The following is a 20,747-nucleotide window of genomic DNA, read 5'->3' on the forward strand; positions in this document are numbered from 1 at the left end:
GGGTGAAGAATCTAGTGAGGAAGTCTACCCCCATGAAGAAGGTGACCTCTTAATGGTTAGAAGGCTCCTTGGAGGTCAATCTTGTGATCTATCTCAATCCCAAAGAGAGAACATCTTTCATACAAGATGCAAAATTTTAGATAAAACTTGTTCTCTCATTGTGGATAATGGATCTTGTTGCAATTGTTGTAGCACAAAATTAGTTTCCAAGTTAAACCTCACTATCATTCCCCACCCAAAACCTTATAAACTTCAATGGCTCAATGAGCAAGGGAAAATGATAGTTAACCAACAAGTGAAGGTACCTTTCTCCATTGGGACATATAAGGATGAAGTTAATTGTGATATAGTTCCCATGGAGGCAGGACATATTCTTTTAGGAAGGCCATGGAAATTTGATAGGAAAATCATTTACAATGGCCTAACTAATGAAATTACCCTCACCCATATTGGCACTAAATTTGTGTTGCATCCTCAAACACCTTCACAGGTGGCCAAAGATCAACTAACTATGAAAGATAAGAGGGATGAGGAGAAAAAACTAGAAAAACAAAAGAAAAAGAAGGATAGTAAGGCCTTGTCTTCAAAGGCCAAGGGGAAGGAAAAGGAGGAAAAGGATTCCTCTAAGAAGATTGTTGAGAAGGAAAATCATTTTGCAACAAAAGGTGATATTAAAAGGGCACTCCTTCTTAAACAATCTTTCTACCTTCTCCTATCAAGGGAAACATCTCTTAGCACCGCCATACCTCTTGAGCTTGAGGTTATTCCTCAAGTAAAGGAGTTGTTGGATGAGGGTTTGGTTCGCAAGAGCTTAAATCCTTGTGCTTTGTATGTGCCTAAAATAGGTATTATTAGGCACCAAATCCCTATGATAGGTGGTATGATGAATTTGTTGAGTGGTGCAACTCTCTTTTGTAAAATCACTCATGCACCCAACATTTTCATGATTTGTGTACATAGGGACTCATTAGGTAGGTTTGTTCTTATTTTTTGTTTCAATGCAAACCTAGGTGCTCATGTGGGACATCTTAGGTTTGTCGTAATTTTTTGTAGGAATAATCAACATGAAACTAAAGAAAAAGGTATATTTTATTCCATTACTTTCCTTAACTTTTTAAATAGTGATCAAGGGCTTCCCATGGACCCTAAGAGAATAAAGGTCATTCTTGAGTGGCCTACTCCACCAAGTATAAGGGAAATTTGGGGCTTCAATATCTTAACAAACTTTTACAAAAGGTTTGTCCCATATTTTTCTATACTTGTAGCACCACTCATTGAGTTGGGAAGGAACTATATTCTCTCACGGGAAGATGGCCAAGAAAGGGGTTTTCAGTCCTTATCGTACTCTAACACACCCAACATCACTAATACATATGTTTTTATTCTTTTTACATGTGTTGAGGAAAGAATCCATGAGTTTCAAGAACCTCTGGATTTGAGGTCAAATCCTTTTCAAGGGGGAGGGAATGATGCAATCCTACCCCTTCAAGGGCATTGGATAGAATATTCTAAGAAGATTGGGCCAAAGATGCAAGAGAAGGTCCTAGGGTTCTCATGAGCCTTAGGGTAGATTTCGGGTCCATGGGTTAAGTATGAGCCCACTTATCTTTGTACATATTAGATTAAGGTTTCTTTAATTTTGGGCCTTGTATTTAGGGCTCTATAATGTAGGTAGGGTATCATAGAAATGTAGGATTTTCCAGCCCTTGTATTTTAGGACACCTAGACTAGTTTTTGTATTAGGGGTAGTTTTGTAATTTCACATGCATTAAGTGAATATTTGATGTGTGTGTTGAGAAATAAATTTAATTGAATTGGGAGAAGCCCAATCCAATTAAATTTTAGAGGGGGAGGTGAACATTTGCTTGCTACACCCCATTGCCACATCATATAGTCACACTTTGTGCATGTTCTTCATGCTTTACATGCCTCATGACACCTAAGCACACTTAGTGGAAAATCTTGAAGTTGATCTTGGATTAGTGGGTTGAACCATAGTTAAAATTCACTAATCATAATTAGTGAAATTTTGGCTCCAAAATTTGGCTCCACAAATTCAATTTCAAATTCAAGTGAAATTTGAATAGAAATTCAAATTTCCCTCCAATTTTGTGTGACACTTAGGCTATAAATAGAGGTCATGTGTGTGCATTTTTTTGAACTTTGATCATTTGAAAATTAAACTTCAGATTTCAGAGCTCTTTTAGAGCATAAAATTTCGTGCTCTTCTCTCCCTCTCCCTTCATTCATCTCATTCTTCTCCTAAGCTCTTATCCATGGCCTCCTATGGTGGTGAGCTTCTTCTAGACTCATCTTCTCCTTGAAGTGGCGTCTCTTCTCTCTCTTCCTGCTCCATTCCGCTGCTATTCATCTTCCAAGAAGCAAAGGAATCCATTGAGGAAGAAGATCTTAGGCCTACAAGCTCCAATGGAGCTTACATCAATCTCGAACTTTGTGTTCATGGGAGCAGATGACTGAGTGGATTGCTTTAAGGAACCTTGTGCTGAAGGACATTGGGACACAATACTCTAATAAGATGTAACATTGGGGCATGGCTTTTTGTTTTATTACATGATGTTTTGAACCAAAAATGTTTTTGACAAGTTTTATTTGGTAATAGTGAAGTGAATGTGAACCTTTTACCATGTGAATTCTTTTATGTTCATTGAATAAAATCTCATTTTATGTAATTTCATATTTTCATGTATTTTATTATATAAATATGTATATCAGGATAGAGGATGCCACATAAATTAACATTTTCATGCTTATTTATAAGGTTAATTGCTCAAAGGCTATGTTTGTTCATAAAGTTTTTATTTTATTTTAAATTGTAGATTGTAGATTCAAGATTCTCTTAGCAAGAACTTTCTTTATGGCAACCAATCTTAACACCTGGATGGGTAAAACATGCAACATAACTCAATTAGTTTTACCATAGCCTCATAGTATGCACCAATTTTACATTGCCACATTTACTACAATCGGAATCATCTTTATACTTGATGATCTTGCACAATTTTTTTTCATTAGTGATGTGGTTGTTAGTTCTCTATTGCAGCAGATTTTTTTTTCCTTAGTATGTTGCAAAGTTTACATGTAGATACCTGATAGATTGCAGACTTCTATTTTTTATCCATTATCAGCTTGATAATTACTACCAGAATCATCTTGGCCATGCACAATTTATTATTCCTTAAAAGAAATTGTTATTTATTTGGGGAATAGGCATAAGTGTGCTAGATGTTTGATGCATTTTTCATTTTAGAATTACATGTAAGAGAAGGCCTTATTTTGTTTAATTGAATATTACTCGTTTATGTATTTCTCAAGTTGATGATAGCTATTTTAATTGTTTTTTTCTTTTCTTAATTTTAAAGACTAAAATATGTGCTATATAGAAATTGGTCGGGGCAAAAGTGATCGTGGTGTTGAGGTTTGGCTAGATATAGATGATGATGGAGTGATCATTGATCAGTAATGCGAGACGAGGGTTTTCGTGGGTCTTAGTCTTGATGTTGACTTCATTTTTTTTAAATTTTTAAGGTAATGTTATTGATTTTTTTAAACATTTATTTTTTTCCAGCTATCTAACCCAAACCAAATTTGATGGGGTTGGTTTAGTTTGAGGTTGTATCATTTCACTATCATTTCACAGGCAGTTGCCTCCTGCACCTCTAAGTTGTTTCTTGCACTTTCTAGTTGCTTCCTGTTATTTTTTTCAACTTCTAAAATAACCAATGTAAAATTAAATTTTGGAATGCATCTCTTTTTTTCTTTCGGAATGACCAATCCGAAAGGTAAAAAAAAAAAAACATTTCAGAAAGTCTGCAAGAAGAAACTTGGGGGTGCAGGATGCAACCGCCCATTTCACAAATCCCGACCTGATCGTGTTGTATTCTGAGAGGACGTAATTGCTCTACTCTCACTATTGCCTCCTACACTTCCCATTGCTTTTCAAAAAACATATTCCAAACTACAAATTACTTGTGAAATCAATTTTCTGGAATGTAATAATAAGTAAAAAAAAAACACAATAATAAGAGTGCACAAAACAATGGATTTTGCTTTGGGCACCAGCAGATTTGCTGGTACACCCAACAAAATTTTAAAAATGCCCATTATACCCCTGTTATAAGTAGTGCTTTCCTTCTTCATTTTTCGTCTGAGCTTGTTTTCATTTTTCCTTCACCGTCGTTCGTTTCGTTTGTTCCATGAGAGTTTGTCGTTTGTTTTGGTGTCCTCTTTGGTCGAGCTACATTGTTTACAATGGTTCATCAACAAGTGGTGGTTGTGTCGGTTGTTGGTTTGGTCATTAATGGAAGAGGTAAGATGGTCTTTTTTTTTTGCGTAATACTTACGGATTGGTAATCCGTAAGTTAAATTAAATTTATGGATTGATAATCCGTAAATTTAATTTAACTTACGGATTGAGAATCCATATGATTCATACGAAACATACAAATTGACAATCTGTATGCTTTATACGCATTACCAATCCATATTCATGTTTTTAATTTATAAGTTGTTCTTTAAAATTTATTTAATTAGAAAAAATTAGAATTGAAAATTATAAAACTTTTAAATAGATATAATTAGAATGATCATTTGATAGTTATAGTTTGTATGGTAAGAAAGTGATATTTAGGGCTAAAAAATTTATACCGAATTTTCTTTTTCATTTTTAATTTAATTTAATGCATTATATTAATAATTGCAGTAAAAAGTGCGAAAATTATATGATAGTATATTTATGATGTGGTTAAGGGTTTTTGTTTGTCATTGAAATTTTTGAATGCTTTGTTAAGATGGACGAAGATCAGTGGATGTAAAATAGTGTAATGTGTGAAGAAGTTTATATGAATGACCTAAATGAAGATGAAGGTGGTGTGAATGAAGAACATGTTGATTATTCTGATGCTTTCAATATTTCTCAGGTATTAATATGATTTATTGTTATTAAAGTAATTAAATGAATGTTTGTTGAAGACTAAACTTGTATGGATTGCATTGTAGGTGTTTGCTACTTGTGATGATGTTCTGTAATGGGTTCGATTCGTTGCTTATGAAATTGGATTTGTGATGGTGATTATGAGGTCAAACACAAATAATGGTATTAGAGGAAGGACCTCATTTGTTTTAATTGGTTGTGAAAGGAGTGGTCAGTATAGGGCCAAGAAGAAGGATTCGGTAAGAACATGTACTGGTGTTAGAAAATATGAGTATCTCTTTAAGCTGCGTGAAAAACCAATTATGGAAGGCAAATGATGGATGATGAATTTAATTTGTGGGAGTCACAATCATGAATTGGCAAAGTCTTTAGTATAACATCCATATGCTAGTCGACTGACTAAGGATGAGAAAATCATTGTTGCTGATATGACAAAGTCAATGGTGAAACCAAGAAATATTCTTCTAACATTGAAGGAGCATAATATCAATAGTTATACAACAATCAAGCAAATATACAATGCAAGAAATGCTTACCGTTCTTCCATAAGAGGTAGTAATAATGAAATGCAACAACTAATGAAGCTTCTTGGACGGGATCAGTATATTCATTGACATATATTAAAGTATGAAGATGTTGTGCGTGACATATTTTAGAGTCATCCTGATGTAGTCAAATTAACCAATGTCTGTAATTTGATATTTTTGTCCAACCCAAACATATGATTCTAACCATAATCTGCACATTAAAATAGTTATAATAATTTATGTAAGCGTTTCAAATAATACTTCAATCAATCTCAATTTAATAATTCATAAATAAAATTTTTATTATTTGTTCATTAACTTTTTTATTACTTTAATATATTCATAAATTCATATACAAATTCTTTTTTCAAATATATAGAGTTGACAACACTAATTCTAATAAAAACTTAAAGTAATGACCAAAGTAAAACTACAATTTTGGCATACGGATTACCAATTCGTATAAGGTGTACGGATTGCCAATCCATATGCCTTATAGGGATCCCCAATCCCCCTACCGTGAATGTGCAAAAAAATGACAAAGAAAAGCAAGGGCACTTACGACGGCGATGGACAACGGCAAGGCGGCTGTGGTGGTGGTCACTAGTGGCGCGACGACAACACGAACGGTGGCGTCAACGGCACGATGAAGAACGAACGCAAACAGAGGGAGAAGAAGAGTACTGTAGCGGGAAAAAAAGAAAAAGAAAAATACTTTTAAAAAATAGGTGAAGGGCATTTTTGCCACTTTACCTAATTTGCTGAGTGTACCAGCAGTTGGGCTGGTGCCCAAAGCAAAACCCAACAACAATCTGTATTACGTATTGCAATCGGCTTGGACTCATTTTCCTATAAACCCAATCCAACTTAATAGTTTCAACTTAGATGTAACTCTGATTTTTATATAAGTTGATAAAAAAAAATCTTAGATAAAAATCAGAGCTACATGATAAAAAAAATGAGAATTATTTGAAAAAATAGAAAATAAAATATAATCGACTATTTTATTTTTAGTAAAATGGTGAGATTAATAGCTATTATTAGAAACTTTTCATGCATCGTATAAATAAATGTAAAAATAAAAATATATAATAATTTATTATTATTATTTAAAGTTAATGAATATTGTATTTTATTATATGTGAATAAGAGATGAGATTTTCCAAATTAAGAAAAATAAAACAAGTTATTTGAATTTTTTTTGAAAGGAAGTTATTTGAATTACGACATTAATTTGATAGTGTGTCAAAATCAAATTAAAATTGGAATCAAATTAAACTCGGTGCCTCTCTTCTAAGTATTATGGATGAAAAAATGTTATTAAGAGGAAAAAAATTATTAAAGGTGACAAACTAGATTTTCCAACTCATTTTTTTTATTCACAAAGCTAATAGATACTATGCTCTAATGTTGTGATGAACAAAAAATATATTAAAATCTTATTTATTTAAAAAATTGATATGGTGCATCAAGAAATATTAAAATTTAAATTTATTTTAACTAAATTTAATTAATAATATTTAAGATGAATAAAAAATTTGTTAAGAGAGTCTAACTCAGTCTTTGATTCTTAAAGAGAGAAAAAAATAAATAAAAAATACAAATAAATACTCAATTTCATAAGTTTGAGAATAGAGATACTTTAATCTAACAAAAATAATGTGATGATGATAATTTTTAGCCACACTCCTTCAATAATTTTTTCTTTTTAATGGAACAATCCTTCAATATAAATACTAAATTTCATAACTTTGAAATAAGAAGGAAAAATTGTAAAATTTGTCCCTCCTATTTGTCTCAAATTTTGATTTTGGTCTCCCTATAATTTAATTCACCAATTAAGTCTCTCATTTATGTTTAATCTCGTTATTTTAGTCTCCAAGCCCAAAATTAGACGTTGACTGTTACCTACGAACGTTAACCACCACGTTTTGATTGAATGATATTTTGCATGGTATTTTTCTCTTGTTCTCTTTCTCTCTCCCATTCTCACATTGAAACTACCAGAACAGTGTCCCAATATTGTAGTCTTAGGAAGTTTGAATTATACACACTAGCTGGTTTTAAGCTAATACTATCCTTAACAATGTTCATAACTAGTCCAAACCAAAGTAATATTAAAAAAAAATGAATAATAGAACACTAAAAATTACACAACAAAAAAGAAGAAAAAATTGAAAGAGTAACAAAAAGTGCACCCCCTGAACTTTTGCCAATGATAGGGCACTCAGATCCGTTGGCCCTCTTCTTGGTAGTCTGATAAATGAGCTTTCCACTTGCATTATTCCCACAGAACCAAACATGACGTACTCGACAGAACCAATTAATACCAAAAACTTAAAAAAAAGCAAAACAAAACAAAACAAAAACAAAAGCAAAAATTGTTTCGATCCGAAGCATAATCAGTGAGGGAGGGATTTGATTACCAAGGTTTTGATGACCCTGTGTTGGTTGGACTTGGTGGCATAGTTGTGCCGCTTGCAGTAGGTGAGACGCTGCACCATCTTCGTCAATGGACCACACTTTGTGTTTGCGTCTGCACCTATGTTGTTAGGGTTTTCGGAGGAAGCAAGAAGATGTGTCGCAAGGAGCTATAAAAGGGCAATTGTCGTGCAGAGGTTTTGTTTCAATGCCCTACATCCAATGACTCTAGACACACGCTCATCCCTCACCATTGGATGGATGTTACTAGCTAAACGACCAAATGGGGGGACATGTGGTGTTTTCCGATCTTCGCTATGGCGATATTGCATTTTCCGACCATTTTAGCGAGAGAAAAATATCATTCAATCAAAACATGACATGTAGTGGTCAACGTTCATAAGTAATAGTCAACATCCAATTATGGGTTTAAGGATTAAAGCAACAGGATTTATCATAATGAAAGACTTAATTAATAAATTAAATTATAGGAGAACCAAAATTAATATCTGAAATAAATAGGAAATCAAATTTATAATTTTATCAAATAAGAATGTATGACACACGTATTTCACAAAATATTACAAGAAACCATTGACCATGGGTCCAAATCCAATCCAATCCCATATTGGCATATACAACGCCAAATGAATCATCATTTCATAGTGGATCTCATGTTCCTTGTCAACGGCTGACACAAATTGGTACGCATGTAATGGAAGAGTTCCGAGGCTTCTTCCACATTAATAATGTTTCTGTGCTTAGCAAGACCAGTCGACCACTACCATTCCCATTAATTTAATATTTCCTTGTGTCCTTATTACAATGTCGAAATTGTCGAAAATAAAAGTGTAGTTTAATGTTTTTTTTATAAGATTTAATTTATAATATTTTTATCTATTAATTATTTTTTAAAATAATCTTTATTAATAATTTTATTTATAAGAATTATTTTGAAAAAAAAAATTAATTTAAAATAAATTTAATATTCTTAACTAAATTAATTAAATTTTTTTAATCTGTGAATTAGTTAATTCAACCTTATATAATACGGTACAAAGGGAATAGTTAATTTTGATAATTTGTTAAAATTTAACCCATCAATAAATTAAAAATCATTTTAATTATGAAATTTGCTAATATATACACTTTTTTTTGTATGAGTGCGTTAGCGTACTATATTATTGATACATTTTAACATAATATTTAGTTATAACTTATTGGTGCTTAAAAATAAGCACATGTATGTTAGCAAATTACATTATTTTTATTTTTTAGTATGAGTAAGTTACATAATTAATATATTTTAAGATAATATCTAATTATATTTTATTAATACACTTGTACTAAAAATAAGAATATCCTCATTAGTATATTTCTATAATTATTAGTATAAAAATATAATTTTTAATTTTATGGCAATGATGATAAGGATATAAAATCTTTATATTCGAATGTTAATTATTAAAGATTAAAGATGACATATATTCCATAGAGTAAGGCGCGGTGTGGATATATTATTGTAAAGTTGTACTGGTCATCAAACTATCTCAACAAATTTTTATTTTTAATAATTAAGGAAATTTAAAAGCATAAAGATAGGAAGAACAACAAAAGTGATTGATCATAACAAGCAGCAGAAAGCGACCAAGCAAGGTAAACCTTGGACATTTCATGATGATGTGTGTGACAACTTCAATAAAACCGTCAGTACAGAGGAGACAGGAAAAAGTGGTGATCTTATCAAATTTGCATTCTTCAGCCCCCCATGTGGTACAAGTCATGGTGTGTTGTGGAGGAGTTCAATTCAAGCTTTGGTTAAGGAACACAACAATATAAATCTTATTTCACTAAATGAGATCGACTACATGAGACACAGAACATCATTCAACTTGGTTAATTCATATAATATGGATGAACAAGCAATAACAAAATATCCAATTCACATTCAACAATATGGAATCACATTAAGAAAAGCAGTGGCAGTATTCTACACAAGAAATGTTGTAACATTTTATTGATTGAGAGATTGTAAAAATTGTGCAGTTTCATGAGGTGGTTGTGCTCATTGACTATTATCCAAGAAGAGAAAATCTTTCTCAAGAGGATTGAAGCTATCCCATGACAAAATGGAATCCAAACCATCAACCCATTGTTGTAAGGAATTTTCCTGAAGGTAAGAGGATTCACCCACAGAAAGGTTGCTAGAATCATCAAGTGAGAAAGAAGAACTACAATAAGAACTAGTGCTGGTTTTGGTTTCTTGGCTCATCCATGATCCCAAGTCCAACTGTGAGCACAACATTTCATAATTGTTGAAAAATCCAGTGGTATCATCCCAAGTCACCTTGTTTTCTTCTATTTTCCCTTCTGTTTTTGGCACTTCGCTTGTGCTATGCATATCTAAGGACTTGTTCTCTACACCTTGTTCAGACCCTTTTGAAGTGTTTGGTTGTAATTCTATATTTTTTTTGTCATCAACAGACTTTTCCTTTTGCTCAGATGGCTTCAGGGTTAAAGGGTCCAAACCTAGGAGCTTCAACCTCTTCTTGATTTTTGTGTTCCAATGGTTCTTGATTTCATTGTCTGTCCTCCCAGGAAAATGTGAAGCAATCTTAGACCACCTGAAAATGTACTTCATTCCGTTAGAAGAAATTAGTATCCATATATTGATATCCTTCTAAAACTACAATACCCCTGAGATAATTACAAACAAAGTTCTAAAAACTGTCCGCGACGGTGATTTCGGCAACATCAAGGTTTTTGAACTCTCTGCAAATTCATTGCAGCAACAATTACGATTGATATGTCTGTAATTTCCTAAAATATCAAAGATTGTGACGAAAACATAACCACAATTTAAAACCGTCATTTCAAAGGCTGATTTCGGCCCAATCAAGGTTTTTGCACTCTCTGAGAATGCATTGCAATCGTAATTGCAGTCACATATATTTGCAATTTCCTGTAGTGTTAAGGATCGTGATGAAACCACGACCACAATTTAAAACCTTGATTTCAAAGGCTTCTTCACATAATGTCCAAAAATCTACCATCTTTTTTTGTTTTGGGTGCAAAGACAATTCAGAACATATAACATATATACCTGTTACCTAGACATGAATGTAGCTGTATAATTTGATCCTCTTCCATTTCAGTAAATCCACCTCTCTTGAGGTCTGGCCTCAGATAATTAATCCATCTCAATCTGCAGCTCTTTCCACATCTTAGCAAGCCTTCACAAGCATGCCACAAAAATAAAAATGCACCAATTCAAATAAATACACAACTTTAAGGCAAAGTCAAAATGTGAACAAATTTTTCACAAAATAAAAAAATACCTGCTAGCTTAGGAACTGTTCTCCAGCAGTGAATACCATTATTGAGGATGAAATTCATAAGCTTGTGATCTTCCTCAATAGTCCATGGACCTCTCTTCAAACCAACCTTATCACAACAAGGCTGTCTTCCCATTTTGGAACTTTCACCTTAATTTGCCAAATCAAGAAATTATTATCCCTTGAGAGTTAACAAAGTGTGACAACATAAAAAAGGAGCTATTTAAGGTTGAAGCAAAGATGCTGCCAGTTCATTCAGACATTTAAAAAAAGCAAGGTGTCCTATGATAAGGGTGATAAATGATTGGATAGAAAGCACTTTAGTTGAAAGCTATGAAAGCAAGAAGGGGTTGTCATTATAAAATGATGGTCACCACCACCAACACCACATTGAGTCCACCTTGTTGGAAAAACTTCATTATTTGGTGCCAAAATCTTCTCTTGTTGATAGCATTCCTTGTAAAATATTGAGTTTGATGGGATTCCTTGGTCCCAAAATGGCTGGCACGCTTTGTCGTTGTAGGCTACACTATTGAGATGCCTTCACTATTATTATGTCATGAAATTCTTCCATGGATTCACTTGGATCCGGAACCTTGAACATTAAGTAATAAATTGGTGATGAATAAGACAATAATAACATATGCAAGACAATCAAAATATATTTATTCATAGAATTTAATTTCTATGCCTTGTAAATCAATTAGAAGGTAATTATAACTTAGATATATAAAAGACCACAAAATTATTATATATGATAATTTTTTTATTGAACATAAAAACTTGATTTTTGTACCGATCTAAACTTTCTCTCTTCATATCATTCCTAAATTATACCACTTTGCGGGTTATATCCTAAAATGCATCAGTTTTAGGTTTCATTGAGAATTTGGGATTATCCCGACTTTTAAGCGGTGTTTTTTTAAATTAAATTTTATTTTAAATTTTAAATTTATGTTTTAATTTAAATTATTAAAAATATTTTAAATGTAAGCTTCCATACTTTTATTTTAAATATTATATTATATAAAAATATTTTTAATTGATTTTAAAAATAATTTTTTGGTAAAATAATTTTTATTTGTTTAAGAAAATAATGTTATTAAATATAATTTTTTTTCTTATATTATTTAATTATACAAGAATTATTTGATAATAGACTTTATTTGATAATATTTAATTTATACAAGACATTTTTTTAGTTAACATTTTATTTTATTTTTTTCAAAAAAATCTGATTTTTTAATATTTTTGTATTAATAAAAAATTAAAAATTTTAATATTATTACTTTACTAAATATAATTTTTTTTGTTTGTCATTAACTTTTTTTTAAAATGATAATATTTTTTCTTTAACAATTTATTTATAGAAGAACGTTACATTACATTATAAATATACATTATAAATAATATTTGTTTAAGGGAAAACTGAAGATGAAAGCATGTTGGGACAATTGTTTCTGTTATGACCTTCGAAAAATTTCACATTTTTTTTTCTATCAATTTCTTCTTCGTCCATCTTAATAGGAATGAGAGTTGAAACCCAAAGATCCTTTGCATTCCTCCTTCTCTTTGGATCAGGACCCCACTGAACTACTTCATATTCTTGCCACATTAATTCGTGTGACTCTAAAACAAAGGAGTTGTCGTAGACGTGCAAAATGTTTTGTAAGGTGAATCGCGAGGACACATAGTTCATAGGATCAACATTGATAGATTTACAGGCGGCCATGACGTGCGAGCTAGAGTTGATCATTGCCTGAGTTTGTTGGCCTCTAATAGCAAAGAGTTTTGCGATCTTGAAGTACGTCTCCTCAACCATGACACCGACAAATGTCTTGTGTTTTTTGAACATGGAATTAACCGACTCAGGCAAATTTGTAGTCATATGTTCCTAACGTTTCCCTGCATGGAAGCATTGTACCCATATTTTTTGGGTAACAGATCAAGCCATTCAACTGCACTTGGCTTATTCGCACGGATATCCCCAAGATGCTACCAATGCATCTTCTCTGTGTATGCATATCTTGTGAATATTCAATCAATCTATTACATTATAAAATTTGATTCAAAGTAAAGTTTAACAAAGAAATAAAATAGATTCTTACCAACCAACATGAATGGTTTCTTCAAATGTTTGCCGATTAAGTTACCAGGAAGAAAATTTTGTGCAATGTGGTGCAGGCAGAAGGAATGTGATGTGTCCTGAACCCATCAGTTAGTTGGGTTATTGCACACACTTATAATCAAGGGGTGCCTATCTAAAATGAGAGAAATATTAATTTGTGGAGTAACATGCCTTCTCAAATTATTTAGGAAAAACCCAAAAACCCCAAGCTGAAAGTTGTCTCCCCTTCTACAATGATGGCGTAGGCGATAAGAGGATATGGTTAGATCCTCTGATACTCTTGATAATCCATTTCTTATGTCTCTTTGAATTGCATGCACCTAAGCTCCATGTACAACCATTTTCATGTGATTTACACACGAAGTTTAGCCTTCTCTGGTCAGAATATATTGTTTTGCAATCAAATTGATTTCTGATGTATTCTTTGAGTGCTTGAATACATTGTGCATTTACATAAGGACATGCCAACCTGGAGTGCACCAGTTGGTGGTTGTACATTATCTTGTTGCTGAACAAACGTATGTGAGTGAACAGTGTGCAACAACGCACATTATAGGCTCCATTGCATCATGAGTGTTGACCGCAGTGTTTTGTATCGCACGACAAGCCCATGCGGATTGTTGAAAACCACATTAATGAGGTAAACATATGCATGTTAGTGAACAATGTGAATACCACACATTAATGGGGTTCTCGGTGCATGTGAGGGTTAGGTACAACACTGTTTCGCATATCTGAAATCATGCATGTGTAGGCTATTATTATTGAAGTAAATTGAAAAAAACAACTTCAAAGCATGGAACAACTACAAATACATAATAAAGATTGAGAAAAACTTAAACACAATACAACAACAAAATATGTTAAATTATTCATTCTAATTTCAGGGAATTGTGTAGCTTCTCCTCCATCTCGGTCCAACTTAGGTCATTAACTTAAGTAGGTGATAATGAATTATGAACATCAACTTTAAGTTCCATATATATTACACTTGCCATAATCACAAATGTATGAAACATGCACAAAACATCTTCTTCGTCAATAATTTGAATTGCCCTATATTAAACTTGACCATTGAATTCATATACAGGACACCGATACCAAAGTGCAGTTATTATAGGCGTAACATCATTATCTCTAATTGATGACTGTATTGTGGTGATTATGTTTGACAACGTCATTGTTGGATTCAACAGTAACGATTTTGTCTTGTCACCTTTGAAAATTGCTTTTGCAGTTAAACTTTGAATGATTTCACCATTGATATAAATGTATACCCAAATTGGCTTTGACCTCATTTTGCTTGCTCTATCTGTTTACTCTCACAATTTGATTTGATGCAATTGTGCAAAGTCTTTGGTGATATGGTGCATTTATATATACAATCAATCACGGGTCCATGGTTCACATGAATTGAAATCTCGATGTGTGACACTAGCACAATTGTGTTAACGTGCCTTCGAATCTCGAGGCCTTACAATGAGACAAATTGTAAATGTGCTTTGAAATCTTGAGGCCTTACAATGAGATAAAGTGTAAATGTGCTTTTGAATCTCGAGGCCTTACAATGAGATAAAGTATAAATGTGCTTTGAAATCTCGACATAGTTTATATTATAAATAGATGGGAGGTGCATGTCAATACCACATTTTCATCACCCAACTTCAAATTTTATATCATTTGTACTCGGTTTACCATTTAACATTGTTTTCATGGATCATAAACCTCTATTGCGTCATCAACACATTCACACTATTCACGTATCACGATTAATGATTTAATCACTTCATATTACCAAACAATACTTGAACAGAACCACAAATTATACCATTATTATCGTTTATCAGGTTCCAACATATTGCCCTAATCAAACAGTGCAAAATTGATCCTGCATTGATCATTGCATTGGTTGAATAATGAAGGCCTGAAACACACACCTTTCACCTGCCATGGGGTGAGTGCACCATCACACTCAAAGATGTTGCATTGCATCTAGGCATTAGAGTCGATGGTCATGTTGTGACTGAACCTAGCTTCTTACATTGGATGAGTTATGCGACAAGTTACTAGGGGAAGTCCCTTCAAAAAATGCACGTAAAGGAGCTGCACTGAAGCTGACATGGTTGCATAGCATCTTGCGCGCACCATTTCCTAAAGAACCAACAATACACCAACTACAATATAGGTGTAGAGCTTACATAATGTACATGATTGATGGTGATTTAATTCTTGATAAATCTGGAAATAGAGTTCATCTAATGTATTTGAACCTATTACATGATTTCATCTAATGTATTTCAACAACACCTACTGAGACATGCATATAGAGACATGGAGATTTGGACTGCATGTACTTCAATTATTTATTTTCCAATTATTGAGTGACATCGAACAAACCGGATCAGACTACAATTTGGACTACAACAAGATATCCCTAATGATCCCATGAATCTTGATCGGCTTCACCAAATTGACATGCGAGACAATCATTACAGTGACTGGATGGAATATCATGCAGAGTGGATTAATATCTGGAAAAACAAATGCAATAATGTTTTAACTAGACAATGGGTTGAAGGAATAGTGACACATACACCAGAGTACATGGAATGGTATAGAAAAAACACTATTTTGTTCTTGTCTGTTGCACAACAACTAAATGATCCACGCACAACAATTACCCTTAATGCTTTAGGGACAAGTGTTGAACAAACACATTCCAAAATTCCACATCCTCAGTCAATGTATTGTACTCCTTCACCTGTTCATCAAACTTTTAGCCAAACTGGCGAGTCAGTCAACGCAACTAGCCATTAATGAATGACCAATTTATTTGGTGTCGATTTGAATACACCAAATTCCGCGACATAATATTTAGCTTCTTTACAATAATTTGATGCACCATATTCGTTTGGAGAGTAAGGACAAAATTCTTCAGCTGCAACAATCCACTTGAATACACTAACACAGAACAACAACATCATCATCATGAGGGAGAACCAATCATACATGAAAGAAGAAATATGTGATGTCATTGACATCCATCACCTTGTGGGACTGATCATCGTCTTGGTCATTGGAGTATAAAATGTTGTGATAGTGGGATCAACTGTATTTAACTACCCCTGTAATGGTTTCATAAAAAAAGACCTCAAACTAAGAGTAAAAAATAAAATAAAAAGTATGTTTTCCACCCTTAAAACAATATTTAAGTGGTCATCTCATGCAATTTTTTAAATTTATGTCCAATACCTTAAAAAATTCAGTGGGAAGTTTATTTATAGTCCTCAAGTCAAAGAATCCAAAAAAAATATTGTATAACAATTTCATCAAAAAAGACCTCAAATTAAGAGTAAAAAAAAATTAAAAAAAGTATGTTTCACACACTTAAAACAATGTTTAAGTGGTTATTTTATGCAATTTTTTAAATTCATGTCCAATACATTAAAAACATCCGTGGGAAGTTTATTTCATAGTCCTCAGGTCAAAGAATCCAAAATAATATATACCATGTAACAATTTCATAAAAAAAGACCTCAACTTAAGAGTAAAAAATAAAAAAAAATGTTTCTCACCCTTAAAACTGTTTAAGTGGTCATCTTATGCAAAGAATCTAAAAGAAATATTGTGTAATAGTTTCATAAAAAAAGACCTTAAATTAAGAGAAAAATAAAAAAAAAAGATGTTTCCCACCCTTAAAACAATGTTTAAGTGATCATCTTATGCAATGTTTTAAATTTGTCCAATACATTAAAAACTTCCGTTGGAAGTTTATTTCATAGTTCTCACGTCAAAGAATAAAAAAAATATATCGTGTAACATTTTCGTAAAAAGGACCTCAAAATAAGAGTAAAAAATAAAAAGTATGTTTCCCACATACTCACATGCCATTTACTAGTGCATGTGACTAAACAGTGAATACCTGCTTGTAATCGAGAAATTCTATAAATACCAATACCAGCTGAAGACATTTGTAGAACTTTCAAATATTCACCTCAACCCCTACAATAATGTGTCACCTAACTGCATATATTTGTGTTTACTACAATGGTGAAATCTGCAACACTAATGAGGGCATCACCTTCATTAGTAACAACACAAAAAATTTCATGGTCAACAAGGCCATAAACCTTACACAATTGCTTAAACTTGTTCACCAAAAAATAAACATTGAGCCACACCAACATATTGAAAAACTTCACTTTCGATTCCCCATATTTGAGCCAGGACAACTATATATGTACACATGTTTTATTCTGGGAGATGATGCTGACGTTCGACAAATGTTCAACATTTTGACAACAACCGAACACTACCATTCGTGGAGTTATTTGCCACAATTTGTGACAACAATAACCCACGAAACAACCAAAATGACTCAACCTTCAATGTTGACGACCTGTTATATGAATACAAGAGTTGTTAGGTCAAAGACCATGGTAGTGATAGTGACTTCTCTTCCGAGCCGGAAGAATGCAACACGTCTCCTTCCCACAAACCAATATTTAAACGAAGTTGGTAATCTAGGGATGGGACGTGTGTTATTTCTGCTTTGAGGTTATCAAATGTGCGTCATATCGGTGTTCAATGCTTTAACATTGAGTCATTGTGAGTTTACATTGCCTACATCGTTTTGTGTTTGTTATTCGTAGCACTTAATTTAGCTAATGAAATAAATCATTTGTTTCAGTTTATGTTGACAATTTGGTAAAAGATAAAATGACAACTCACTAAAACACATCCACTTGTTTTTTTATAAGTTTGTGCAAATTAATCAACTATCTATCATTTACAAAAAAAAAGTGACATTGAATTGACAACTCACAATTTAAATTCAAGTCTAAAAATAATAATAATGGACATTTGGAGCACAACGTAGTAGAGTAAAATCAAATTCAAAATCGACAACCCTTTACAATTTACACACATTTCTAAGAAAATAATATATGCTTCACCAACAAAAATGACATTGAATTGCCAACTCACAATTTAAATTTAAGTATGAAAGTAATAATAATGGATGTCTCGTGCACTAGACAATAGGGTAAAATCACAGTCAAAATTGACAACACTTTACAATTTACACACATCTCTGAAAAAATAATATATGCTTCACCAACAAAACTGACATTGAATTGTCAACTCACAATTGAAATTTAAGTATGAAAGTAATAATAATGAGCGTCTGGTGCACTAGACAACAGGGTAAAATCACAATTGAAATTGACAACACTTTGCAATTTACCCAAGTCTTTGAAAAAACAATATATGTTTCACCAACAAAACTGACATTGATTTGATAACTCAAAATTTAAATTCAAGTTTCAAAGTAATAATGGGCGGTCTGGTGCACCAAGTAGTATGGTAAAATCACAATCGAAATTGAAAACATTTTCTAATTTAACCAAGTCTCTGAAAAAACAATTTATGTTTCACAAACAAAACTAACACTGATTTGACAACTCAAAATTTAAATCCAAGTCTCAAAGTGATAATGGGTGGTCTAGTGCACCAAGTAGTAGGGTAATATCACAGTCGAAATCGACAACACTTTACAATTTACCCAAGTCTCTGAAAAAATAATAGATGTTTCACTAACAAAACTGACATTAATTTGACAACTCATAATTTGCATTCAATTCTCAAAGTGATAATGGACGGTCTGGTGCGTCAAGTAGTAAGGTAAAATCATAGTCGAAAACTATGCACTATATCGATAAAAATGAAATTACAATAATGACACGTGTCAATAAACATCAACGGGGTGAAGTTTCAAACAACTATAAATAATACAAAACACCCTCAATATAGTCACACACTTCCGCACAACTTACATTCACAAACGATATTCAATCTCAATACTATGACATTCTTAGGAGAAACAAACACCCAAACCTTTTCTAACTTGAGATTAGCATTCATTTTTCCAAATGGATCAATCATTCCCAACCAAACTAGTGTTTGTTTTTAATGTCTTACTTCAATATCAATGCGAGTTCCTGAAAATTGTTCTTTTGAGACACTGAACAATAGAATTCACAACACCCATCGACTAACCAATGACTAATTTGTGGATGAAATCTATTACTGACAACTATCCATAGAATTGAAAAATGATGATGACGTTCGCACAACGTTAATATGCAATGAGCAATACTCATGTGTTGACCCTATAGAATTATTATGTACCATCAATAGAACACCCGATGGTATACTCAACCTACTTTGATCCTCCATCACTCCTACGCATGATGCAATGTTGTATTACAATAGCAAGACGATTTTTTGGGTTACTCCTTCACTGGAACAAACCCAATAAGATTTCAAATACCTTTAGGATATAGCATCGAAAAACTCAAGGATGTCATTAAACAAGTTGCACCTATAGGAGTTTCCCCTTATGAAATTCTCGAATCACAACTAGTCAGACAACTGATAGCAGAAATAATAATACTATATTTTTGTTCTTTTTGTTAGAATAAAATTTTAAGCTGAAGTTTCAGTGTAGTAATTTTTTAAATAAATTAATTTATTTTGAAGTTATTATTGTTGAGATTAATTATTTATAATAGCAACTTGGTTGACGGTTTGATGTGCCTTTAAAATTTCTACTTTGAAAGCGTACAAGTTTTTTAAGTTTGTGGCATCATATTTATTTGAAGTAATTAATTTTTTGTTACAATAAAATTTTAAGCTGAAGTTTCTGTGTAGTAATTTTTTAAATAAATTAATTTATTTTGAAGTTATTATCGTTAAGATTAATTATTTATAATAGCAACTTGGTTGATGGTTTGATGTGCCTTTAAAATTTCTACTTTGAAAGCGTACAAGTTTTTAAAGTTTGTGGCATGATATTTATTTGAAGTAATTAATTTTTTGTTACAATAAAGTTTTAATTTGAAGTTTCAGTAAAGAGGCTTTTGTTATTAGATTTTTGTAATTTGAATTTATTATTGTTATGATTAATTATTTATAATATTGTTTTTGTAGGTATATGATGAATTCGGTTATAACAATCTTGTATTTCAATGGAAGGGGTATATGATGAGACTGATGGTGTAATCTTTGAAGGAAGTAAAAAAGTGATTCAGATTAAATGTGAAATTAGTTTGAATGCTTTGAAAAAAAATTGGAGATAAGGTAAAGTTACAAAATAATGAAATTATTTCTGCTATCAGTTGTAGATTTTTAGTTTCAGGAAAGTATGCTGCGTTGCAAATTTGTGATGACAAAGATGTTGAAACTATGATCGAAAGTTTTCACCGACAAGATCAAATGTCAGTTCTGGAATTTTACATAGAAAAGAATGTGGCTGGTGGTTCTATGTTTCATTATGCAAATTCTCTTACATCATGTGGAAATAATTTATCTAATAATGAGGCGGA

General features: G+C 32.3%; 1 protein-coding gene across 1 annotated transcript; it reads right to left on the reverse strand.

The window, feature by feature from the left end:
- Positions 1-9,519: 9,519 nt before the first annotated feature.
- Positions 9,520-11,429, reverse strand: LOC114399790 (myb-related protein 315-like). Its single transcript, XM_028362004.1, has 3 exons — positions 11,238-11,429; positions 11,003-11,132; positions 9,520-10,523 (listed from the first exon to the last, which is right to left on the reverse strand). Exons 1-3 carry the CDS (start codon positions 11,368-11,370, stop codon positions 9,965-9,967), a joined length of 822 nt encoding a protein of 273 aa, XP_028217805.1. The 5' UTR covers positions 11,371-11,429; the 3' UTR covers positions 9,520-9,964.
- Positions 11,430-20,747: the final 9,318 nt, after the last annotated feature.

This window comes from Glycine soja, chromosome 19 (genome assembly GCF_004193775.1).
Source record: "Glycine soja cultivar W05 chromosome 19, ASM419377v2, whole genome shotgun sequence".
Classification (NCBI taxonomy): Eukaryota; Viridiplantae; Streptophyta; class Magnoliopsida; order Fabales; family Fabaceae; genus Glycine; species Glycine soja.